The sequence below is a fragment of the Phaseolus vulgaris genome, chromosome 6 (genome assembly GCF_051622355.1).
Source record: "Phaseolus vulgaris cultivar YP4 chromosome 6, ASM5162235v1, whole genome shotgun sequence".
Taxonomy (NCBI): Eukaryota; Viridiplantae; Streptophyta; class Magnoliopsida; order Fabales; family Fabaceae; genus Phaseolus; species Phaseolus vulgaris.
The window spans coordinates 30,827,260-30,855,053 of NC_143503.1; the positions used below are offsets into that span (position 1 = coordinate 30,827,260).

Sequence of the window (27,794 nt, forward strand, 5' to 3'; positions counted from 1 at the left end):
AAAAAAATAGACAGGGAAAACATGGTTTTATAGTATTGAAACTTCAAAAGCTTTTTCTTTAAACTTCTTTTTGTTTTTCAACACTTTTAAATTTATTAATCATTGGAATTACATTTTAATTTGTATTAGGTGTCTGTTTTTTAGTCAATTTCTTCTATATGTTCAAGTGGAAGAAACCTAATATTTTAATAAAGGAATTTGAGTTTTCAACTCTTTTATATGTAAACATTAATTTATATTTTTATTCCTTGTATGTTTTTATACATATTTATTTGTTAATAAATATTTTTAGGTTTCATCACATAAAAGAAACTACCTAGGATAAGATGAAAAATTGAAAATATAATTATAATAATTAATATATATATATATATTAATTTATAGTTTGATGACTATTTTTTCAATATAATACTAATTATATCAAGATTTTAATTATATTCATTGTTTTTTATTATCATAAAATAAAAAAATAAAATAAAAAATAATTTTTACAATAACAATATGTATAATATGAAAAAGCCACTGTATTTCTTTTCATGTTTTTTTTTTATTTTTGTCAATAAAGTATCATTACATATTTTAGCAGGATTTATTAAAGCCAAATTGGAAGGTTTTTAAAATTTTCAGAATAGTCAAATTTAATTAAAAAATACTTGAATATTTAAATTAAAAAAATGAAAAAATATTTATTTTGGGAAGTGGTATTCTATTAGTACAAGTAAGTTTGCTGTTTCCTATACTCGTGACAGTGTGTTAGGTTAGACGTGTAAGCAAAATCTAATTCAGAAATGTACTATATTATGCAATTTCAATGTAACACTCACAAACGTTACATCCAATCACACCCATATAAAACCAATATATGCTGATGCAAGTGAAAAAGAGACACAAGAAGAATAACTCAGATGATGAAACATTCTCACGTTAATTTCAAAGAATATATATTTTAAATAAATTTTAAAATTTAACAAAGAAATATTCTAACATACTCTAAAATGCTCCAAAGTATTATATTATCAATTAAGTCACAATTTTTTAAATTATGGAATTTGTTGTTCAGTTTTGGGCTATGGTGACTCACATTCACACTATCATTTTCTGAAGAAAGCCCATCACAGTGAGAAACAGTGAGTCATGGTTATAGGTTTGTGCACGTGATCACATCGAGAAACCACACTCCATAGAATAACAGTGGGTTCCACCACCATGTGATAACAAATATACAAGTTGTGATGGTGCTGATTTATCATCATTTCTTTGCATGTCCTATTGGGTAACAGATCTGAATATGGGGCCCTTCCACCATACATTTTGCTGTAATGCACATGAACGTTATTTTCATGCATTCTCCACTCAAACCTACTTCCATCTTATATTCATAATTAATACATAAGCATGCACACTTCAGTCACCATATATTTATTTTCTGTTCTACCCTACTTCTACTTCCTCCCTTTATGACAACAACATTTCTTAACCATTTGCTACCATGATCTACTTGCAGCAACCTAAAAAGATAAAACTCAAACCTGATACTGAAAAAGTGAAGAGTCACTACCCAACCCACCAAATATATTGTCGGTGGGCCAATCCTTATGATTATATCTAACAACTTTTGTTTGAGTACCAAAAATACATTGTTTTTTCACTTCGTTTCTTGTTTGTGTAAAAATACACTGAAAGTAGAAAGCAATACAAAATGTTTTTCTTGTTTCATATATAAACATTTAGAAACTAAAAAACAAAACAGAAGTCATGGTAACATCTTTGAAATAAGTAAAAACAACGGTTTCTTCCTTAAATCAAACTGCTAATAAACTTCACTTAACCATAATTGTGTTGTAGAAACTACTGAAGGTCGAACAAGGTATAACAAACAAAAGGAAGACTACTACTTAGAAGACAAGATGTTTTGAAAAAGGAAGCACAAAAGAGAAAAAAAAACTAACCTCTTCATTTCATTTACAAGTACAGTACAGTTAGCATTCTCTGCAGGTTTTTGAGTCCAAAAAATACCAATGTAAAATGGGAACACGTATACAGAAAGAATTGTAAAGCTTTAAAAAATAGAAGCTCTACAGAGATGGAATTGTAGACCTAAAAGGTGCACTTCAACTTTGCTGAGAAAACTTCTATGGTCAAGCAACTAAAAGAACACTCTCTCTATGGATTTATGTTGCATTCTCGCAAATACACATGATTGTAGTCCACATACTTTGTCCAATAACTTCGGAACTTCGGAATACTTATCTCAAGCCATGGTTTCATGTTCCCATTATAGTGTACAACAGCAGACTGCTCGATATCTTTTTGGCCAACATTGGGGTTGTAGCCAAGACCTAAGACATGCCAAGATCGGTTCAGCGGGAAAGTACGTTTCCAGAATGTTATGAGACCAGGCGGCAGCGTTCCTAACTTCCATAGTTGTCTATCACGATTCTGTAATTCAGTTTAATTAGAAAAGAAAAATCAGTTCAAATTTAAATCAGTAAGAAACACAATACATTGCAAAAACAACATGGACTAGAATGGAGATGTAAATGCAATTTGAATGGATGGATAATGAAATATTCACACTTTTCACAAACCAAATACAAATCAGGAACAAGCCAAAGCACACAAAATGAGTAGGCATATGACCAAATTATAATATATAAACGAGTGTAAACATTACCCTATAAGTCGTTTCACTTTTATAAAATAATACGAGAGCCTATCCTAACAAAGTTTAATGAGCCCATCATGCAAAGATCCCATATTAGCTAGAAATATGACCAAATCTCACTTTTAAAGTTAATACAAATCTCACATTACAAGTCAGTTTTGTGAGGTTAAGTTAGACTTAAAACTCTCTTTCTAAGACTTACTTAAGTAGTAACTCAATTTTAAAAGACAAAATATATGTTCCTAATACAACATGATTAATGCTACTGTCAATCACATGGGATACTCGCTGAAATGTAAATCAAAGTGTTACATACCAGATGCTGCCAGTTGTGGTACACCTCTGTGATTTTTTGCCTTTTCCATTGCACTAAATCAAATATATTCATTCCATATGCCCACCCGCAAGCATGTGGGTCAAAATTCTTTGCAATGAGAGGATGTGAGAAGTTGAGATATCGGTCAAATCGGTGAAAACTTTCACCACAAGTTTCTACTGCACCGTTTACATTGCCTTTCAAATCAATCGACCACAGATCAGTCAGATCCTTCTGCACAACTATGTCATCATCCAAAAACAGCACTTTGTTGAGCTTTGGAAAGATCTCAGGCAGATAGAATCGGAGGTGGTTCAAGATTGATAAATACTTTGGATTCCGAAACTTCAGATTTGAATCAGAGGTTGCTCGATGAGCCTTGAAGTAATAATCAATCATGGATTGAGAACCCAGCTGCTTAAGAACAGGACTGTAACTTGAATTCAACCATGTAAAGTCTTCAATGTTTTGTACTTGAATGGTTGCCTTGCCGGGTGGATTCACCAAAAACCACATTCTCATCGCTGCGTAATTGAGTCTATCAGTAACAACATGGAAAACATGTTTTGAGGCGTCCTGCAAATTCATTAAAATAATATCAATGTGAACAACTGCTTTCAATAGGAAATATAAGTAACATTGGCTTCAATGATATTAGAACTTCTAGTCTATTTATTTTGTTTGAATTCTTTATTTCATAAACTCGGGTCTAAAATGAAACCGAGACCAGTTTTTATTACTCAAACCATATAAAGTGTAGTTACACCACAGTACAGTTAGACCAAATTTCTTCGACGTTTCTCAATGATCTCGGCAGCAAATAGAATGTCAAGAGTATTCTAAAAGTGTAAAGAATTTACCTTAGCATTGGAAACAGTTGAGTTCACAACAACAGTTGTTGCTAATATGTTGTCCGAAAATATGGCATAATGGTATAACTGAGGGTCTTCTATATTCTCTTGATTGGGGAACTGTTGCTGAGAAGAATTCATGTTATAATACTCAGTTGTAAGACGCAAGGGAAGACAATGAAGACCTTTAGGCAGTGTTTTTGCTGTCAATTGTGTTAAGAACAAGGTCTGCTTCTTGAGAATGTGAAGCTGCTCCTCTGTCGAGTGGAGCATGGCCCTAAGTTTCTTCACAACAGCAGCACAATCATCTTGAGCTTGCTTTCCTTTCATCAGTGTCTGTTCCATCGCTTTCATTCTCTCATTTGCACTGCCATTATTACAAATTTAGATTAAGACAGCACGCATATGCAGCTTAGAGCAGAATATTCATCATGTTTATACCAGTAGCATAAGAAATTTAAAGAGGAAGTACACGGTCGAGAGTCATAACATAACAGGGAAACATGAAGGCAGATAACAGCATTCTTAAGGGTGAACTTACTTCCTAGGTAAATCAGAATCTTTGCTTGCATCCCCAAGTGTTCGTGTTACGTCTTTTACCCGTAATCGAAGCTCTCGAGTGAGATGAGGATTGCTTTTTACAACTGGAAGGGAAAGAAAGACCTTAGCTTGGATAAGCTGATCTTTTAGCTGCTTTACTCGATAATCAGATGGTGTTTGATCATTATGCTTATTGGTTTCAGACACTCTAGAACCTTTATGGTTGACTTTCCTAGAAGCTTCTGTTGCTTGTTCCTGCTTGGCAACATGAAAACAGATACATCAAATGTGAAAAAAAAACTCAAGATGCATTGAGGTTGGTTTTCCTAAATTAGAATGATGCAACTTTCTGAAAAAAAAAAACAGTTGGAAAAATATAATTATGAGTCTTGACAGGTAACACTATACTAGTAACTTGCTTGTTCCCTTTCATTGACTGTAAAAACAAAATTGCACTAATTGGACATGACTATGCAATTGTATTTGCAGCACAGGGTTGCGTTGCATTGGACCCTGCAAAAAATAGTTTCATGTCCTCTGCTACAAATGCACACAGTCTGATCTAAACAGATGCCTAAATCATGAAGACATAAACCTGTCTATATTTAAATTAACATGAATTCTGTTTATCAAACTACCAATTTGCCAGTTCCTTTTTGAAATTCAGAAGAAATTATGTCGAGCTACCAACGTATATAATAGAGGGTGAGCCTTGGCACAACAGTGAGGATGTTGCCTCGTGCAATGAACAACCCTTTTTCATCAGTGTACCTATTCAGTCTTAGACTTAAACACTTGATAAGATTACCAAATTCAGGCATCAGAAGCACTGAATATACAAAGTACTTTATTTGACAGATGATGGGCAACCCTCTACGGATATAAATATGCAAAACCTTTTTCAGCAAGACCAGAAGCCAAGATGAATTTTCTTACACAATTATCACTATTTATAACTTCGGAAAGAATGGGGCAGCAATACACAGAAAAAATGAACACAGAAGCATATAAAACAACAAAAGCACAATTTATCACCGACCTTAATTTCAGGATCTTGAGTAGAAACGCTGGTTGATGTAGCAAGTTTCCCATCATTGTCATCAACATCAATAGCAGCTTCCCCATTTACATTTTCACCAGTAGCACCTTTATCCAAGGACCCGCCCACTTGATTTCCTTGTCTAATTCCACCAGTAACCAATTTAATGGGGTTCTCCTTTTTAGTCTGATCTTCATCGGTTGTAGTTGACAGCACCCTGGCAGATAAATGCTCCATTGATTTCACTAATTGCAAGCCTAGCTCAACATGACAGTGAATGTCATTAATTAGATATGACAAAAAATATACAAGACCCAGAAAAGAAGGGGAAAAGGACCCAAAACCTCACTCAAGAACAGAGAAGCCCCAAAAAAAATACCTGGAGTGAAATCCCTTCTGTTAGTAGAATCCTCCTCAGTATACACAACCCTAACAGGTTCTTTAACGGTCGTTGAAGTTTCCTGTTTGTAAAATGAGATATTTCATCAATAAATAACAAATCACCACAGATTCAACACCAAAGAGAAGAAAAACAAGAACGGCACTATTAACAATACCTGCGGCAGCAGATTCAAGTGGCTAGAGTCTGCGGCACTGAAAGCCTGACACAACAAAATAAAACAAGATTCAGAAACTCAAAGATCTCTATCTCTCTGACCCTGACTAAAATAACTGAAGAATCTTTTTCAAGAACATCACTTACAAAAGCAGTAACATCTTCAACAAACTCCTGTTTGTCTGCATAATGAATAAAACCCAACCCAAAGAAACCAAAACCATTAGCAAATAGCCAAAGCAAACGAATTCAGAGGAAGAAAATCAATTGAAACTCACTCGAAGGAGGCTCAAACGTGCCAAGGCGATCAGTGTAGAGCACAATCGGAGCAACAACAGTGATGCACAGCAACAACAGCACAATGTTTCTCACTGCCACCATTTTTTTCTCTAGAGAGAGGAAATAAAAAGCAACGAGACCCTTTGGAGACAGAGATGAAGAAAACGAGGAGACAGGAAGCAAGAAGGAAACTTTCCGAGAGGAAAAGAAAACCCACTTTCCCTTTTCTTCCGGGTTTGTTGGAAATAGCCTCTGAGCGTTAAGGAAGAAATCAGTTACATTGAGCGAAGAAAAGAAGAAAAAAACGCGTTATGAAAGACTGCGATTTATCTTTGAATAGCTTATACGCATGGTGTGAATGTATAGAGAAATAGAGAAACGGTGTTAGAAGAAGATGAAGATGAGATAAAGAAGAAGAGCAAAGCAATGGAGGAGAAAGGAGAAAAGGGAAGAGAGAGAAGAAGAACAGTGAACGAGCGTACACCTTTCTTCTTTCTTCGCCAAGCCTATTATCACTATTTCTTAACGGAAACTTTTTCTCTTACAAACAATCTTAATCTAATGTAACCATTATTACAAAATATTATAAATAAAATATTACAAATTCATATAAAATTTCGTAATCATATAATAACATCCCCTTTTTTTAGCAAAAATGGTCAAGATTATGAAATGGAAAATATTTTTAAGTAGTCACAGTTTTACAAATAGCCACATTTATTCATTTTTAGTAATAAAATATTTTAGTCAAACAATATAATAGGATGTATCTTAAAATAGTTACAGAAAATGGATTAACACTAAAGTTCAATTTAAAAATTTAGAAATAATTACTATAAAAACAAATAAATTAATCATACAATATGATTTGTCAATAGTAAATTAATTAATTAATTATTATACGCGTGAGGTTGTGCAGCATGTGATGCTTGGTTGGCCACTCGGACGCGCCTATTTTAATATCAAAAAGTTTATTAATTATTTATTTTATTTTATTGCTTAAACTAATTAAACTTTATTATATTGTAGCAGATAAATCTGAATCATTATTAAGTTATGATATTCATTTCTTCTATTCAGACATGGTAGAAAAGTGGGTTTTAATAAGTTTTTCTATTTATATATGCAAATTTTCTTCTATAAACATTAAGTCGATCTTATAGTAAAGTTCCGAATTTAAGTTTTATAATAAATATTAAAATTTTGTTACTAAAAATATTAGTCAAAAAATATTTTTTAATAAAATTAATAAATACTTTCTTTATGACCTTAAATTTCTTCAGTATTAATTATTATGGTTCCTGTCAAAGTTTAGAACTTCACCGCATCCTTGAAAAATGTGTCAAAAAAAATAAGAAAGAACATATATTTAAATTATTTTTAGTTTTAATTTTCTGACGATGTACTTACCAAAATAAATTACATAAAAAAACTGGAAATAGTATTCTTTATATAATGTAATGATAAAAGAAAGAAAAACATTTAATTATATTTTTGCAGGCTATTTGTCAACACGAACCTCAAAATATTTAATTAAGTAGTTTTTAAACATTTTTACAATATGGTTGAAAATATTTTATACCTAACGTGCAGTCACTAGGTCGGTTTTCTTAATAAATAAATAAAAAGTAAACATAAATGTCGCAATAACAATTTAGTTTGAATCCAATTTGAAAAAAAATGCATTAAACCAAATAACTTTTATTAATTTATATTGATTCGCTTTATTTTTAAATTTACATAATCTAAATCAAACTGAGTCTATTAAAATTCCTTTCGGTTCAATAAGTATCTCACCTACAATTGTGCAGATATTTATTTTAGAATAATATTTTATTTAACAATTCTTACATAAGGTTATCATTAAAATATGCAACTTACTTATTTTATTATAATATTAGCTTATAGAACAAAAATTATATAATAAAACTTCGTGTATAATGCTTAGAATAAAAATTTAGGTTAAATATATTTTTCGTATTTAAACTATAATAATTTTTTTTATTACAGATTTTAGATCTATTAAATACTTATAGTATTTTTGTTACGTATAATATGAACTCTACTATAATAGATCTCTTCATACTTGTAGTATTTTTGTTATATATAATATGAATTGTGATGAGTGAAGTGAAATATTTTTGTTACTTTAGAAATTCATTTTAATAATTTTTTACTATATATACATATATTGTCATTGAATTTATTAGACTAAAAATTTAATATAACCTGATTTAAATTCCATCTTGCATCCTACTACTACAATGGTGAGATACTACTTTGAATATGGAAACATAAATACACTTAAATACAACAAAATCATGTATGTAGGTAATTTTATTACCAAGTATATTCCATAATTGAAACATTTTAGTGACACTGAAATAACAATATATGGATTTATTTCAAGAACATTTTGATTGTTGTGGGAATATGAAAACCACAAATTATTGCTCTATGAATAATAATGGAAACCCTAAGTGTCGGCACAATGAAAGATTGCAACTATTCACCAAAGTAACCCTTTTCAATTATTGATGCTCTTTTATTTTATTTTTCTTTCATTTTTTAGTTTTGAATTTGTGATGCATTTTAGTCTAAGAATAGGAAATGGGACCAAACAGAGTCATTCATAGAATATATCAAATGAAAAGGATTTAGTAATATAGTAACTTTGTGTTCTTTTTCTGTATTTTTCTTTGTCCTTACGACATGGCTGCAGCCACAAGTAAGTTTTCCAACATTATTTTCTTATAAGTTCAACCTTTCCTTTGTTGCCACATTTGAGATTTCAACTACCGTTTGCTAGAAATTGGTTTTAAAATATTGCAGGTATTGAATTTGGATGGTAACATCATCACAATAGAAAAAAAACAAACATGTTACATTATTATATACAAAACTTCCTCTTCAAGTCACATCTTTAACTTTCAACAAACACAAAGAATCATGCTTCTAAACCATAGTGCTAATTTTTTATCTTAAACTATGCAGCACTTTTTGTTTCTATCTTCTACTAAAAAATTATAGTATAAAATGTTATTTTTACTTCACATCTTTTTGTTAAGATATTCTCATAGTTTTATTATTAAAAATACTCATACTTTAATTTTTAAAATTTAAAATGAGTTTTTTTTTTTAATTTTTATAATACAAAGTGTTAAATTCCAATAAGATATATATAACTTAAATATCGTCATGGTCCAATACAAATATATTATAAACTCGGATCTTAGGTTTACGATTATGTATTAATAAAAAAATTTATCAAAAGATATGTTTTCCATTGTGACAACCAAAGTGCAATTCACCTAGTTAAAAATCCTACATTTCATTCTCGGACAAAGCACATTGATTATCGTTATCATTGGATACGAAATGCTTTGGAGGATGAAAGTTACAACTAGAGAAGGTTCATACAAATGACAACTGGTTTGACATGATGACCAAGGCAATTTCAGCTAAGAACCTAACAAACTGTTGTGGGGGAGCTGAAGATACCCCTCAAATAAGTAAGTCAGGAAGGGAAAGAATTGTTAGGGATCCCTCCTTAATTTAATGGGAGACTGTGACCAATGAATATTGATAACATTGTTGTGGGGGAGCTAAATTATTTATACCCCTCAATTAAGTCAGGAAGGGGGAGAATTGGAGGGATCCCTCCTTAGTTTAATGGGAGACCATGATCAATGAATATTGGTAACTGCTCCATTGAATATATTCAATGATGGTCATTCTAAAAGTTTTTTGAAATTGTAACTCTCTCTTGAGAATGTAATGAGCATTAATCTCTTTATAAAGAAGTCTTCATCTATTATCTGTATAAAGGGAACTTCCAAGGAAGAGAAAAACAAGCAAGTGAGAAGAGCAACATAGAGAGAAATGAGAGAATAGATAATCACCATAATGGTGAGATAAGAAATCCTAGTGAGATGTTAGAGAGACTTTGTATTTCATCATTCTTGGGTGAGATTAGAGTTCCTAGTAAGATACTAGAGAGACTTTGTATTCCATCATTCTTGGGTGAGATTAGAGAGTAAATGAGAGAATAGATATTCACCATAGTGTGAGAGTAGAAATCTTAGGCTGTGTTTGGATGAGAGAGTGGAAATGAGGGAGTGGATTTGAGATGATTTGAAGAGAAAGTGTAAAGAAAGTTATGGTGTTTGGATTAAGGTAAATAGAGTGGAAAGTGTGAGGAAAGTTTATGAAAGTTTGTGAGTGATGTGATGGATGTGATTGAAAATATATTTTTTTTAATTAATAAAAATGTAAATTTACTAATTTATCCTTATATTTAGAAATTTTTAATTAAATATTATTTAAATATTTATAATTATAAATATATAATAAAAACTTATTTTTCTATTAAATAATAATATTATTTTATTTTTACTCTTTTGTAATTAATATAATTATTATATAAATTTATTTTTTTATTATTAAAAAATATATTTATTTTTACTATTTTTTATATTTATAATTTATTATATATAAAATATAATTAATTATTTTTATTTTATAATAATAATTTTTTATAATTTTGATTATATTTTTAATATTTAAATTGTAATTTTATTTTAAATAAAATAATGATAATTTAAATATAAATAAAAAGGGTAAAAAAGTAAAATAAAATAAAATAATTAAATAAATATATATGTAGACAACTTTCAAAGTTTTGAAAGTAAAAATTGTCTCGATTTTTGTGTTTTTCAAAAAAAAAATTATTGATTTTCCAACTTTCTGCGCTGCCCATTAAATCTTCGTCTTTCCATCATGAGAAACAAACACAGCCTTAGTGAGATATTAGAGAGACTTTTTTTATTCCATTATTTTTTGGATGAGATTGAGTGTTATCCTCATAGGGTGGGAGAAACAAATATTGTAATCTTATTTTCATAGTGGAGACATTTTCTAGATTAAGTCTCGTGGGTTTTACATTTCAAGTTTTCCCACGTTAAAAATTCTCAATGTCATTATTCTATTTGCTCTATTTTTTATTATTTGTTTATTACTTCCGCAAGTGTCCATTTTGTATTTACAGCAGCAAATGGAAGAATTAGTTTTGAATTTTTCCCAACAATTTCTTATTTCTTACTTTAAATTAGTCATTCTTGATCTCTTTTGCCTCTTTTAAATGTACAATATTAGCAAAAAAAATAAAAATATTTGAACCATCTCAAATTACTTGTTAATTTTATTTTTATTTGATTTTCTAGAACATGTAAATGCTGTTTCAAATTTGCAAACCTTATCTGTTTACGTCGCATACAAGACCTTAGGCCGATTTTTTCATTAATTGTACTTTAATTTATATGGGTTTTTCAAATATCATTTTTCTTAAATAAGGAAAATAAAGCAGTGCATCAAATTTATCATCTTTTATTTCTATTTTTAAATTGAATTTCATTGGTGTTTTTTAAGAATTATCAATAATTAAAACTAACCCTATGTCATGATTTAATTTATTTAAGATATACTTTACATTAACATGTATTCAATTTCTCAAATCTCCCCACTTGATGAACAAAATCAGAAGTCTTAAACTCTGCTAAGAAATACCTTGTCCAAGGAAAGGTAGTGGTAGTGAGCTATTAATAGTTGAGTGTATAATTGGTGGTTAAAGTTGATATTTTCTAAAATGAAGAGTTTATCCACACATTTATGATTTCCATTTTCAAAATGTCTAAGCAAATTGTTCCACTTAAAAGGATCAGTGGTTTGCATAAATGAAAATCTACAGCAAGCCCCACTCAATCTTTTTTCACATAAATGCCTTTATAAACCACACAACAAATCAAACCAACATATTATGTCCACCACTAAACATATAATGGAAAACCAAGCAAGTTGTATATGTCATAATCATCAACCATTTTTCTTTCAAAATTTCACACAATCATGAAGTCATCAATTTCATATCCTCTCGGTCTTACATAACTAAGCAATCTTGATTAAATGATAACTACAAGTAATATCATAACATTAACCATGAAAATCATTACTATAAATATAGTTCCAAAAGATATAAAATTTTAATTCATCCCTATAATTAGGTTGATGTTAAAGTACACATTTATTAAGCATTTATTACTGAACACTAACTTGAGAGTCAGATATCTTTTTGTAGGTACCGACATTTTAACTGAAAACCAAAATCCCTGAACCAACAACACCACCGGCAATTACAAAAACAAACATGAAATTAACTTCTTTATAAAAAAAATTAACTTAAAGAAATTCCTAAAGAATGTTTAATATTAACTTTTTTTTTTTTCTAAATTTATCTTTTTATTCATATATAAACTAGTTTTATCACAGAGAAACTACATTAATTTTTTTCTTAGTACTTTTTTTTAAGATGTTTTTCCAAAGAAACCTATATAAAATATGAGTGTCTGATCTCCATGGTCTCAATCCTTTGGACACGTGAATGGATGAAAATCTCACTCTAGAACACACTTATGTGATCAAAAGACATAAAGAAGACAAATATTGCTTTTGATGATTCTAAAAAATGTTAACACAATCTTTGTGCCTCTATAACAGTCATTACACGTATTTTAATATAGAAACTCCTCAAAACTATAAATTTACTCTGTAATGAATATCACATTCACAAAATTCCCTTTTTTTTAACTGAATATGAAGTGTTTTTTCTCCCATGCTTAATTTGGACTGTAGTGTTTTCAGGACCATGTTATATGTTGTACCATCAACTGATCTACATACATCACTATGAGATTCTAAGTTTAAATTTTAATATTTTATATCAGAATACGTGGGTGGAATGCAAAGAATATGGAAGGTATACATGAATTCCACATATAAGGTATACATGCACAGACCAAATAGTACATGCATCTCATACTCATCAATGTTGCATAAATTCAATTTTCTGTAACAAAACGTTTTATAATTGATAACAATACAACTCTAGGTAATTTTATTTGGACAATCAAAAAAGGATGTAACAAAAATTGGTTTGGGACTGTAATTGATCAATAGGCACTACCATCTATGATGAATATTATAACTGTGAAGGAAGATATCCAATGTTGTTTGTCAATGGCAATCTAGCTTTGGGATTTGTTGACATTTTCAGATCATCAAAATGTGAGTTTTTCTACCATTGAATAGAACATATCTACAACATTTCTTATTCTAAATCTTGAGCATCAATCCCAATAACTTTTTGAATTATGGATACAAGATTCTGAATTCTGTCAAAGAGGCTTATTGAGAAGAGAACTCCAGATATAATCTCCATCTTCTGCTTCTAACTCTAACCAATTACTCTCAAATGGTTGCCACATATCATCTATCAACTTGGCTTCTTCAATATGAACCATTGGTAAATCTGGAGTTATGCATAAGCCATATTCCTCTGAGAAATCAACACTATGTTTGAATAAAGTGTCTTGGTGTTCTAGAGATGATGAGAAACTGTCTTCAAAATCCAAACATTGATCTAATTTGGACATGACACCATCTTTCAGCCAAGGGAAATCAAACACTCCCATAGCCAAGTGGGAATCCCATGCCCCAAAATAATCTTCCTCTTCCATTTCCTTCTTCTCCTTCGTGAAGCTTATGCCATATACATTTCTCTTCTTTACACTGTCGTTACTTTCAGCAGAAGATTCAATCTCAATCTCGTCATCTTCTCGTGCTCTCTTATTCTTCTCCCATTCCATTTATATATTTTCTGTAGAACCAAGATTTACCAAAAATCATTATCCAATACCCCTTTGTCACACTTGTAAATAATCAAACAAAAAGTGTAAAAAGACATCCAAAGGTTGTACTACTGAGATCAAAATTGTAATAAACAAAGGAAAACATGTTAAAAAAGTCGCAATAAACATAAACCAGAAGAAAAAACAGTTTAGTACCTGAGTGGATCGAGGGCTAAGGACGAATGAAAAGGTAGGTATATCTATGTTTCAATTTGAAAGATGGTAAGGTAATGCTGCAGAGAAAACTGATATAGACATGTTATGCTATTTTTAAGGTAAAAGTAAAACTGTATCTTCTAACTCATGGAATAGAACACCACACTCACAACACAATATTAATCAATCACACACTTGCACACATGCATGTACATTTGTTTCACCCTTAACTTGCGGTCCTATCTACAACACCAACAATATCAAGTGAGATAGAAGGTAATTCCCCATTTAGCGTTCCTAATTTTGGAAAAGGAAAGATCACAAACTCAATCAAACCAAATAAAAAAATGTGCATCTTGGTACCTTTCTTATTTCTCCCAGGACCACAACTAAACATGGGTAATGGTAATATGTTGCAACTTTAAACCCTAACAGCTACATGTTTCATGGTTTTGTGGTGGTGATTTCAAGCATGGCAAATGATTGGATCCATTATCATGAGTTTTGGTTTGAGTATAATTTTACACGATAAATTAAGTAAACAACATATCAAGTTTTAAAAAACTATTTCAGAGAAAGTTAATTAATCTTAGCATACATGACAGTATAAATGAAAAGTCACTGACTTATTTTATCTATTGCCACTGTAATAAAAAGTTTTATTCATGGTGAGATCTTGGAGGTGACTCTAAAATTAAAGCTTAGTTAAAAATTAATTTAACTACATACTCTTAATAAGGTATCAAGAAAACATTGTTACCAGAATATAACATTCCAACTATGTTGAGACAATTAGATGCTCTTCTAATAATATATGTAACCTATAAATTAAGAAAATGTATATTCTAAACCAAACCAATTTCTAAAAAAAGAAAAACTTATACAAGAAGAAAGAATAGTCAATCACACCAGCTTAATTTAAGACTCTACCACCAACTTAACAAGTTTATGACAAATTTATTTATCCCTTTATAAATGTGAGAAACTTTCAAATTAAATATATATATATATATATATATATATATATATTCTCAGACAACACTTTTATCTTTCATTTATGCACCAAAGAACCATAGAAGTGAACACCCAAATTTTTGTTGTCTTTGCTACACATCACATTGATAGTGCACTTTAAGTTAAAAAAATTGTTTTTCTCTGGATTCCCCCCCCCCCCCCCCCCCCCCCCCCCCTGAGGGGACCATTAACTCAAATGAGTTACGTTAACATTATAACATGGTATTTGGATTGGGGAAGAGCTAAAAATAACATAAAATGGGTGAAAAATCTGGCAGCAACAATGAGCTGCTTTGCTTTCAATGGAAAAATTAATTGATTCAACTTCCCCGTGCCACTATTCCAAACACACATCGAGACAATTGATATATTTGCGGTGCTAGCATGAGCAAGTTAAGCACATTTACACTTTGTAGCTAATGCTAAATATAGTAAGTTAACTCAAATTTAGAAGCTGAATTAAATACAAATCTTTAGTTAAATTGATTGCGACCCATTACAAGCTTAGTCCAAAACACCTATAAAAGTTCTATAATCCGAAAGTTCTATAAGCCTGCAACCTAATTAACATTGGGCCAGATAACTCGCTTTGCTAACTCACTACAGAATACAGAACAGTGCATCACTCAATAAAATGCTATTCTAAATGATAAAAAAAATAACCTTCTATAACACGTGTGTTTCTCTAAAAGCACTATACCAACTTTTCTTTTGAAAACGATAACCTGAAGCAACCCACATGAAATATCTTAGCAAAACAATGCAAGCTATGAAGCCACTCCCATGTTCTCAACTACTAAGAGGCTCAATCTTTTGCAAGGCCAACCCTGCTGTAGCAGGATGTAATGACCAGTCAGACCTTGCTACAGCCACTTCCAGCCTCAACTGCTACCTACCCTGGAGTTTGTTTACACTCCAATGGCAGCTTGGAAATTACAGTTATTGCAATGTTGACTTCTTTGCATGGGGATGTCAAAATTTTCCTTGTCCATCATGGTAAGGCTATAATGTCTCTAAAAATGATAAAGACGCCTGAAGGAGCCAGAGCAAAATGTAAAACAATAAGCATACAAAAATGTGAAACTATGTCACACAAATCAATTGTACCAAAACTCTAAGTACAGTAGTTCATTTAATTCCTTCCAAGCTATCTAAATATCTATACAGTTACAAACCAAAGTTGATACTTAACACTTTCTGCACATATGATAAAATAAAATACAACAATGTCATTTACAGCTCAACAACACCGAGTTTATGACATGCATGAGAAGGCGGATTGTGCTCGCTTCTGAAGGGGAGTTAGTTGGTAAATTCCGATGATGGCCTAGTGTGTGGGACACTTGATCCAATATTCGCCGCACATGTGCAGCAATCCTTGGATCTGCCGGGTTTATAGCAGCTGCCACATCTGTCATCCATGCCAATTTTCTGGGTGTGTCTGTACTGATGTCACAGGACAACTGCTGTAGAAGAGACAGAAGTACTCCTTGGCTTAATGGCAACGGCACCATTGCCAAAATGCCAGATAAATCAACCTGGATAGGAAAAGGTACAAAATTGATCATTAGATACATTGTCGTGGACTTTGTCTGATATAATCATGCACACTATAAAAGGTGTTTACCAATAATGATATGCAGAGGTCTGATTTGATTTTGCTTAGGGATATTTGGAGTGATCGGACTGGGTTTATGAGATGTGAATTCACTCTTAACTTAGTGTGTGCTTGGTTTGGTGCTTTAAGAATGTGAAAAATTGAAGTTATTCAAAGTAGTTTCTAGAGAGATGCCTTTTATTAAAAATAAAGTAGTTTCAATTTGAATGTATATCATGGAGCTACATTTGACTTGACCCAATGTCAAATCAATGCTTGAGGGTCCCACCTAATGCATGGTGGGAAAGAAAACGCTCAGTACATTTCCCTCTCAAGGAAAGGGCTATTTTCAAGATTTGAAGCCATGAGCTTTAGGTCACAAGGCAGCAATCTTTCCATCATGCCAAGGCTTATCCTCTTAAGGTTAGACAGAAAGTTGGACCCAAATTATTATAGGAACTGCAAATCCATTTCACATTTAAAATTTTGTTCTTATTTACTTTAGTAGGGACCCCCATCAAAATTTATTATCCTTTTCACCTTAGGGAAAACTCAAAAATGTCTACAGGTTAACAATGTTTCCCCAGAATCACTTAATATTGCTTGAAATATACAGAAGTTATCCTTTCCTCAGTTGAATTTAAGGGAGAAAAAAAAGGAAAAAGCTCCCCTTTTCACTTTGTTTCATTTTGACTAGTTCCTACACACCATTTCCAACAGAATGTAATTCTGAGTAGCAACTTAAGTCAACAGAAGAAAGATATCTCTATCATACCTGAGAACATAACCAAGAAACTATTGAAACGTCACTTCTATGAAGAGCTCCTGTAAATGCTTCCTCAAATTTTCTCTCACTAATCAACCTTGATAGTTCTTTGGTAGGATCCTCAGTCTGTCAAAACGAAAGTAATCTCAAAGTATTAAATAGAGTGAACACTCGTCAAAATAGAAAGATAAAGGAAATGACGAACTAACATACCATCTCATGCAAGCCATTGTTAATTTGTGCTACAAAGGGATCCACTGTTACTTTGGAGTTAGCTGCAATTTCTAACAGTTTACGTTGGCCATCAGCCAATTGTCCACTCAAAGTTTGAGTGATTGATGATGCTGAATTAATTGTATCCTGTGTAATCATAACACTACACATTTGAGTATTCAAACATGACAAACCAGACAATCAAAACATAGAGAGAGGAAAGGCCACTAATATATTTGACAAGGTAGTGAAGATCACCCACTGCATGACAGAATCTTGGTTTATAATTAATTAGCTTCTCATTCCCAAAAATGAGACAAGATTCAAACATCTTGTGGACATGTATACGTAACTTGAGAGAGAAATATGGAAAAAATGCTTAAGAGATATTATTTCATCTCTTTGCTAATTCATTCATTTATAGGAACCCTTAGATCAAAGATATACAAAAAGATAATGATCAACGGGGGGATTATATGGCAGGAAAAAGTCATTAAACGTAAAAAGTCGTAATAGCTGTTTTCAAAAATAACCATCCTACACATACCCTCAACGTCATGGCTAGAGGAGAATGAGTAGAATCAAATTGCTGTTGAATAGCAGTTGTGTGCTTCACAAGTCCATTTTGAAATGCGATATCAATTTGCTCAAACATAGACTTGCAAGACATCTCAAATGCCGGAACGACTGAAGCTTCCAAACTAGTCTTAAGTCCCTCCTACAAAGTGCAAACAAAACCGTAAGAAATTGATTAACCAAATCCACCTACAAGGACAGCAAATCCCAGACTTTTTTGAAGGCAAACATAAAAATAAACCAAAAATATGAAGAAGAAAAAAACAATTGTACTACCACGTGAAATTTTACCTACAGAATCTTCAGATTCATATTTTGTGACTATTAGTATTCCGAGGAGTTACATTTCACTACACTATCTAAGACATTGTTTCTCTTCCACTATCCTAGACATCAATTCTAAGATATAAACAGTTTCCATCAGACCATGATAGGGACTTGGATGTTATGGAGTTGTCTAGCCCACCACATTGAGTAATATAGAAGCTCGGTGGAGTATTTAAGTGTTTGGTTTTCTCCTTTTAACAACTAGATTCTAAGGATGGGTTCCCCAAAAGTGATGGGTATTTATCAATTGGTATTACGTACAGTTGGTTGTCCGTGTCTCAAAAAGGATTACCCATGGAAAATTGTCGCTAGTGGAGGATTCTAATTAACAAGTTGACTGAAATGTCATTGAATAAAGTGTTGAAGAATGAAAGCTACCAAGAAGTCAGCTCTCAAGGACAGTGCAATCATAGGGACTGGGGTATTATGGGTACCTAAGTCCCAAATCAAGTAACATGGGATGCTCAGTGGAGTATTTAAGTGATTGGACTCTTCCCCTTAACAGCTAGTTTTTAAGGGTGGGTTCCCAGAGTGCTTGCAAACTTATGACATATGCAGCAATGATAAGACACAGGAACCACAGGCAGACAGAAGTTCACACTCATCATGATAAAAATAAATCATGCAAAAAAAAAGCTTTAATAGATATTGTTGATGTTGGCCACAAACTGCTTACCTGAAGAGCTTGCTTGCCAGTTGTTTGAAATTGTGTCTGTATCTGCCTAGCCACAGTAGCTTCAAGTTTTGAACCAACTGATTTTTCTAGTTGATTCAATGCCTTGTCTCCCACCCCCTTCTGCAGAATTCATGGCACAACCTTAGTCAAACATATTCAAGCAAAAATGAGCAATTTTTTTTATTTAACATATGGGTTTTGGTCTAATCTCCCCATGTTTTTGTATTTTCTTTTAGCAACAGAAAAATTTGGATGGGAAATACCAATTGAAGAACTATAACTGGCACATAGATTTCTGAAAACATTTCAGTTTACCACATGACATGGCATCCAACTACTTGATAATGTAGTGTCCGAAAAGTTGCAAATTAACAAGAAAAAAACAAGCTAACATAAGCACAAACACATTTACCATTTGAGCAGTAGAACTTTCAAATGTTGAAATTGATTAACTTGAATTTGGGTTGGGCCTAACTCAAATCCAAAAGGTAGATCATGAGGTGAGGATAAATAAACCCAAGTCTTTATAAGCTCTACTTTTGTCATATTTATAGTTAATGTGTATCTCAAAACACACTTCACATGTCAAGGATTGGACTTCTAGAATATGGAGATTGTAGGATTGTGTTTTTCTTTTTTCATATTGCACTAGTAAAGTTGTATGACCAAGCACATTGCACTGGACAATCCGAGGGGCCAGATAGATTCATTGTATATTGCACTTCGAAAGGTGCAGTGTCAAGTGGATTTTTGAACAGTTGAAGGTGGCCCAATATGATATCTACGATAAGCTTTAATACTATCTTGAATTTGGGTTGGGCCTAGCTCAACCTCAAAAGCTAACACATGAGGTGAGAATTGTCCAAGACTTTAGTTCTACTTTAACCATATCTATAGTCAATGTGGGGTTACAACAAATACAAACCTGGAATGATTCTGTAATAGCTGAAGATATTGTTTTCTCTATAACTTGACTTAATGAACGAGTAATGGTTGTTCCAATCGAAGATATTTCCTTCTTAATGATTTTCTCCAATACAGACACCATATCTTTGTTTACATAATTGGAGATCAAATTTGTTATTTGCTGTGTGCGGTCTCGCTCTAACTTCTCTTGCTTTGCATTTTCTTCCTGCAATCGAGCCCACAAAGCATCAGTGTGAGCCTTGACAACTTTCTCCACGTTTCGACCCAAGGATCCTTCTAATCTTTTGCCTTCCTTAGTGACTGGAACAGAAACCATTGCATTCATCTGCTTTTGCATTTCTTTATGCATGCTTAACAACTGTAAAATAGGAAATGAAGGAGAATAAGAAACTGAGAAAACCTAAAAATATCTCATTTTGTGACATGAATATATGAGAAGCAAAACCATATTAAACACATAAAGATCCCCTCCTAGGAATGATATAGTTTCTATAAATGTTCTTTTGGATGGGTGTAAGGGGGAGTGGCATCATTACAAGAACTAGCAGTTCAAAATAAAACAACCTCATGCTATGATTATATTATATCATGAAGTCATAAAAAAGGTGGAGCATATAGTGCATGTATTGCTAATCAATCTTTCAGAATAAATCGAATGGAATAAAGCCAGGCGAGTTACATAAAAGGAAAATGACAAAAACAATCAGGGTTCACTACAGGACATGTATATATTCCACTAATCCATTCTACGGCTGCACATGCCACACATTACCTTTATCCCAAAAAAGATGTTTCACATTGTAGCTAAACTATATGCATATAGACACTTCCACAAAGTTTGATAGAAAAAATATTCTCTCCCAAATTTGATGATGATAAAGATAGTTAACAAAAATACCATGAGGTTACAATAGGAACAGACTATTAATCCAGTAAACAATTAAGTGTGATCTATTTGTAGCATACTGAATCCATACCACGCTACACACAATACTATAAAAATCATGAGTAAGATACAACTATAGAAAAATATAGTTCAAATGCAAATTACTAACCTGACCCATCATCTCCTGCATAGTAGATAACTGTGGTAAGACAACTTCCACGGATGGTCCTCCTGAATTTCCACCTTGATCATTTGATGAATCTGTTGAATTAAAAGGACTAGGAGAAGTGGAAGATGCACCAGACACGTGTGAAGCTTTCCCTTTTTGTCTTTTACCTTTCACAGAAGGTGCAGGTGATTGCACAGCAGTAGCCATGGTTTCTGATTCACTGATGTTTGCAGGTACATCCTTACTTGTGTCTTGAACTTCTTCCTCAACAGAGTTACAACTTTGATCAGGTGCATCAATGGTCTTAATATTATCAGCTTGACGAGCTGCCTCAATGTTATAAGTCTCTCTAGCCACCTGAATGCCTAGATCAGAGGCCTGAGAATAGAATAACTTCTCTTTCTTCTCAGCAACATTGGTGTGAGAGTCTCTGTCTCTTTCACACTCGGTACTTTCTTGATTAGAACCCATCTCCCCTATAACTTTAACATCTACTTCAAAGTTTTCTGTATCACTACGGGCAACCACATCTTGAACATTCATACCTTGAGAAGTATGGGAATTATCAGAAGATAAAGCAGTTTTAGAGAATATCTCAGATGGAGTTACCAAATGGGTTGGGTGTTTATAGGTTGCTGGGTTATTAGAAACCACAGAAACATCATTTGGAACAACTTTATCATCCTTTCTCAAATTGTCACCTGATCCAGGCACATCTGCCATATCTTTTTCAGACTCCGTTCTCCGTTCAGCTGAAGAATCAAGATTAGTCTGCTCACTGCTATGGTCAGCAGTTGTTGAACTAGTCTCTAAACTATTTGATGAATTTTTGAAACCAGATAACTTCTGGGACAATCTTGGACTCTGAGGAAGTGGAGGTGGAGCAGTTTGAATATGTTCAAAACCATTACGAGAAGGTAAATCGTTAGACTTGGGCTCTGCTTCTGATATAGAAGATATAGAAGCTTCAGGTAGAACTGAAATATCTGATGAAGGCAAATTTACAGAAAGGCTCACAACAGGAGCACTTTCAGAGCTGCTAGAATGAACTTGTGGCATATTTCCAGTTTCCAGATTTGTGGATCCATCCATAGCATCAAAAGAACGTGATAAATTGGATTCTGTTTTCTCAAGTTCAACATTGTCCATGGGTGGAGGCAAACATTGTGACAAATTGAGTCCATACTGTTGAATAGCTTGTGTTTGGACGCAATATATCTGCACAATATGCTCTCCATCTGGTAAATTATCACTGGTTCCCGTAAGACTTAATATAGGCATTGTGACTGTGAACTCGGCAATGTAATCCATGCGGGTAGCAGTTGGATTGGATCCATACTCTATGTGCACAGCATATATTGTATTTTTCTTGGCATTTGCAAGCAGAAACAGACCAGCACGGGGCAATGCTACAACTTGATTAAAGAATGCATCCTCTGGGTTGGATTCAGACGAACTTCTTATGTCTAAAGTCTGAATACAATGCCATGACTCAGAATCACTAGGCAATAGCCAGCCCTCCTCATTATCAGAGACCCATATCTTCACTTCCTGATTAAGTGGCCCCTGTGGAAAAAAAATAAATAAATACACACGCACACAGACAAAAGGAAATTGGTTTTGAAAGATGTGAGGGGAACCTAACGCGACTTCAAGCTGACAAGGCTGATCAGGGAAGGATCCACATTAAATAAATATTTTTTTGTAGTCTTTAACATAGAGAGAATTGCATTAATTCATCTTTCTAGACAAAATATTGAATACCATTTTAATAGTGCTTTCCTTATACAGTTCATTATTATTTTAAGGACTATAAATGATAGAATTTGCTATCAAATAACTTTATTAGTTTTCTTTTTGTACTAATTAGATTACAATTGATTGGACAATTAAAAGTTATTTATTAACTTTTAGTTACAGGGCAAACTTATTATGAACATAATATATAATGATTGACAACTTGACAAGAGATCCCGATAATTATTCTCTTTTCCTAACACAGTTATTGATGTATCAAAATAACACTTGTTATACTTATTCTTGTTTAGAAAAATAATTATTCTGCAAATAAATTTATTTAAAAGTTTAATTTAAATTCAATTATAAAGGATCTTTGCTAAGTGCAAGAGATATATTTCAAATCAAGGTTAAGACTAGAAGCATATACCGCTGTGATAAGACCAATGTGCTCAGGACGGTGAGGGGCAGTCAAGAACGTCACAGAATTTACTGGTTTACCATCATGTGGTCTTAAAACAGCAAGTGGTGTTGCCTTTCGTTCTTCCCATATCTTCACCTGTTGGCAAAAACAAGTTATTTAGAATTTCAAAATAGAAGAATGATTATAAATATTTCTTCATTCCCAACTTCAAGACTTAAAATAATGTCAACCATTCAGCATCTCCTCCCCTGTCCTATATAAAGCCAGGGAATTTGGGACTCCAAACTTTTCACTGACAAAACAACTCTAACATGGGATGAAAAACTAAAGGAAGCAACAAAACAAGGCAAGGACAGAGACAAATGCAGACCGTGCCATCAGCTGAAGCTGAAGCTAATCGACTCTTCATCCATTGGCACATTGACAACTCAGTCACATTGCCATCATGCTTACCAACAAGTTGCACCCCATCAATCAACTTATCAATGGAACATTTGAGAGGCTCCTCTGCAGAAAAAGTTTCACCTTTTCCAGCTTTCATATTATCAATTTTGAGGATACGGTTTCCAATAGCAACCATTAAAATCTCCTGTAAATCAAATTCCAAATGATAAAATAATTTTTTTAAAGGAGTTAACACCAATGGAATATAATAAACTTAAAGGCCAAAGTTATAAAGTCACTGTTACTTGTTTGTGGGGATGCCAGCATACTCTTGGATGAACAGACTCACTCTCTCCTAATATTTGAAGTGCTAGGATAACTTTTCCAGTAATTTGAGGCTTGTCATCCTCATCAGGGCCCTCATTGATTTTCCATACAAATATTCTTCCATCAGTGCTAGCACTGTGAACACAAGTATATTCAGGGGTAAAATAATCAATAAACTTAAAAATGAAATAATGACACTAGAAAATCAGACTTGAATATTCAGAAATGCCTGAACAGAAATACCCCTCAGCAACATCAGTTATGATGATGCAGTAATAAAAATTAAAAATTGCAAGATCCATTGATTGAAGGGATGGGAGATAAATCAGATACGAACCAAACAAGAACGAAAACATGGATATTATAATGGAGGAAACCAGGTAAGTAAATCAATCCCAACAATGACAAACAAGAAACAGAAAAGGTACATTTACCTAGCCAACAGGTGAAGATCCTCAGCAAAGAATGCCATGTCTGTCACTCTCTACATAAAAAGGAGATATGCATAAAATGGAGACCGGTACAAAGAGGAAATTGAATAAAAGGAAAAAAAACAGCATCTCAAATGTGAGTAACAACAGTGAATTCGCTATAACTTTTAAGAGGTAGTGCATGCTTTGCAAGTAGAAAGTTGCAATTATAAGAGTATTATCAACCCAATGGAACAGTTACCAAGAGTATGCACATCATATGATTCTAGATATCAATAAGTATATGATCCAAACCAATAAAAAGTAAAGACAAAGTCAAAAACAAAACTCCAAAACAGTCTTTCTCAGACATGAAGAAAGCTCACGTGTCATGTTTTCAGACAATATATCGCCATTCTCATAATCAGCTATTTAAAATTGGCATTATAAACTTACAGTCTTTTGCATTTTTTAGGTACACATTCCTAACAAATTTGAGGTAAAAACATAATCTCGTTCATTTATTTTCATGTGGCCACAGACAACAAAGGTGGATTATATGCAATCAGTGCTCAGTGCAAAAAGAATATAACTTCGTCATATAAAACCGAAGTTTATATTACCCAGCTGAAAGCACTAACAGACATCAAGCTTATTCAGTGTTAATGTCAAACAGGAAAAGGGCAAGCAACCCAATCAATCACAGAGCCAATTCATCAACTCCTTGCACCAAGAAGCCACATTTGACTAAACAAATACCAGAAGTACTGCATATTAATCATTACATAAACCCAAAAATTAGCATCGCATTCGCAATCAGGCCAAAAGTAACTGCAACACAACCCACCTGAGTATGACCTCGAAGCAAGTATCTCAATGCAGTATTGATATTAAGCACCCGGATGGCCCCAAGTTTGAGACCATAGCATATGTAAGACTTATTCACCGCGATTTGGCGTCCGAGTACAAGGCCAGGATCAGAGGCATACTTGGTGATTGGAGTGACTTCAAGCTGAGGCTGCACCTCACCAGGCATCCTAACATCAATGTCATACACAGCATGCTCTCCAATCAAATGGCGCCCCTTGGGCAGCTTGCTGCTGAGCATCCTGGTAGGAGTGGACTGAACACTAGCCAGATTCACAGGAGAGCCTGAGGGCTGTGTGGAGGGCAACCCTGAAGGGTTTGGTGGCACTGAAAAATCAGAAACCATAGGTGATGAAGATGTGCCAGAAGGAGATGAGTACACAACCGATGGTTCCTGATTGGAGGGAGGGTTTTGGGTGCCCAACAAGGCCATGAGGCGTGCACCAGTGGTGGGATTGGGGGATGAAGGAAGGTGTGGTGAGGAGGGAGAAGGAGAAGGGGGTTGGAAAATAGGTCTTTGAGGGGCGTGCATTTGAGGGAGGTGGTGAAGGATAAGAGGGTGTTCTTGGTGTTGTTGATGGTGGTGAAGGGCTGGATAGGGGAGAAAGTGAGGGTGGTGATAAGGGTATGTGCCAGTCGGTGGGGGGTAGGAGGAAGAAGGGGTAGGGTAGGAAGAAGGAGGGGGTGTGGAAGGAGAAGGAGCAGGGAATGATGGAGAAGAGTTCAAATTTGAAGGATTAGGGATAGGGAGTGATGCTGCTGATACTGCTGCTGCTGGTGTCTTGAAAAGCTTATTGAAATCAAAATGGGTTGTTTGTTGTTGTTGAGGTTGCTGCTGCTGCTGTTGATTTGGATTCCCAGATGAAGCCATAAACTTTGACCAAAAATTAAGGCAAAAAATCCAAACTTTTGAATGAACAAACAATCAGATGGGATCTGGGAGGAGCTGATTGTGAGATCTGAGATTGATTTATGTGCCTCCTCTTTCTTCCTCACACTGCTACTTTGTCCTCTGTGTTTCCTCGTACCAGCTTAGTATTCCCAGAGAAATAAATAAATTTAGGAAAAAAAATGAGAGAGAGAAACAGAAAATGGTGGTTTTTAACACAGACCTGCTTCTCGGTTTTGCTATGTTTTTCTGTGTTTTTTTTTTTCTGGTTTTCGTGTGTTGTTCTTGTCCTGGTCTCCTCTTCTCCTCTGGTGTGACCAGAATTGGACGAGTGCTAGAGGAAATTGGTGTGAAGAGAAGAAGGTTTAATCAACAATTTGCGTTTTTGCATCGTCCAATTTAAAAAATAGCAGCCAAAGGATGGGGATTTGGGAACAATGGCAAGCATCACAGCACTACAAAGATGGTAAAAATGGTGATGATAGGGAGCAAAATCTAATAAAAAAAAGGTTTTTTGCTATCTAGAATTTAGTATATGAATTGTTTATTGCGCATAAAATCAGTGAAAAAAAATGTAGTTTATCATTATTCATTATTTTATTCTATACGCAGCTCATACTAAATTCCAGATACATCAACTTATTTTTTACCTCAACCCCAGTTATTTTAATCATTTTTCAAATAATGTAATTTTTAGTACTTTTAAGATTAAGTAGTATATAATTAATGGTGCAAACCAATTTATTGCATTTTTTGTTCATTTTTCAGTAATGTTCAAAGAACATATATTATAACAAACTTGAGAAAAAATGATACAAGTATACATATATATTCTGCAATTATTTATACAAGTATACATAATAATTTAAAAATATTGCAGTGATAACAAAATAATTTCTAACTTTAGATATATCATTTGGTCTTAAGAGATACATATTCTTCCCCTCTACATATACATTATAAATAAAGTTGCTGATTAAGAGTCTCATTATCATATATTATACTACAATTTCAACCATATAAATTAAACAGTGTGTACCTCAACTTTTAGCAAACTCCATGTCCTAAAAGACAAAAGACTAAATAGAAAATTTATGACTAGTTTTTGGCTTTTTAAATTTAAGTGTGTAGACTCTATTGGTGTGGGTACTATTCTAGTTATTTAAAAAGAAATTAAACAGCAAGTGTGCAAGATTTTTACATCTCATTACTGTAAAAAGGCAGCAAGAAATTGGAAGATCATTAACTATGTGCATAAACAAATGATGAACCTCAGACATGTATGATCACCAGTTCTGGTTTTTTGAAATTGATTACTGCATGTTAGGTTCTGTAAACTCCTTTGATCAACCTCAAAAAATATAGTTGCAGAGGTTCTCTGGTGTTGTGCAGAGGAAATGGTACTCTGAAGGTCTTTCAGCACATGCATTGGAAAGAAACATTAGAAGCTAATGGAACATT

At 33.2% G+C, this 27,794-nt stretch overlaps 3 protein-coding genes across 4 annotated transcripts; all 3 read right to left on the bottom strand.

Annotated features, from left to right (window-relative positions):
• Positions 1-1,934: 1,934 nt before the first annotated feature.
• On the bottom strand, positions 1,935-6,943 carry LOC137832102 (putative galacturonosyltransferase 4). The gene is made up of 9 exons (XM_068640100.1): positions 6,246-6,943; positions 6,115-6,149; positions 5,969-6,013; positions 5,791-5,872; positions 5,412-5,668; positions 4,374-4,627; positions 3,842-4,199; positions 2,982-3,557; positions 1,935-2,439 (listed from the first exon to the last, which is right to left on the bottom strand). The coding sequence occupies exons 1-9, from the start codon at positions 6,346-6,348 to the stop codon at positions 2,164-2,166; spliced, it is 1,986 nt and encodes a 661-aa protein (XP_068496201.1). The 5' UTR covers positions 6,349-6,943; the 3' UTR covers positions 1,935-2,163.
• Positions 6,944-13,229: 6,286 nt separating this feature from the next.
• LOC150027356 (uncharacterized) lies at positions 13,230-13,949 on the bottom strand. The gene has a single exon (XM_090303859.1). It carries the CDS (start codon positions 13,944-13,946, stop codon positions 13,476-13,478), a length of 471 nt encoding a protein of 156 aa, XP_090159985.1. The 5' UTR covers positions 13,947-13,949; the 3' UTR covers positions 13,230-13,475.
• A 2,277-nt stretch (positions 13,950-16,226) lies between these two features.
• On the bottom strand, positions 16,227-26,863 carry LOC137832104 (enhancer of mRNA-decapping protein 4). Of its 2 annotated transcripts, none has more exons than XM_068640101.2 (13): positions 26,557-26,863; positions 25,425-26,475; positions 24,602-24,651; positions 24,146-24,302; positions 23,827-24,045; positions 23,463-23,591; positions 21,296-22,861; positions 20,239-20,598; positions 19,314-19,433; positions 18,282-18,452; positions 17,735-17,881; positions 17,531-17,647; positions 16,227-16,696 (listed from the first exon to the last, which is right to left on the bottom strand). In XM_068640101.2, exons 2-13 carry the CDS (start codon positions 26,313-26,315, stop codon positions 16,388-16,390), a joined length of 4,236 nt encoding a protein of 1,411 aa, XP_068496202.2. In that variant the 5' UTR covers positions 26,316-26,475; positions 26,557-26,863; the 3' UTR covers positions 16,227-16,387. The 2 variants fall into 2 exon arrangements, with proteins under 2 accessions (XP_068496202.2, XP_068496203.2); XM_068640102.2 differs by having other exon boundaries at positions 25,425-26,456; positions 26,557-26,833.
• Between the last annotated feature and the right edge of the window lie 931 nt (positions 26,864-27,794).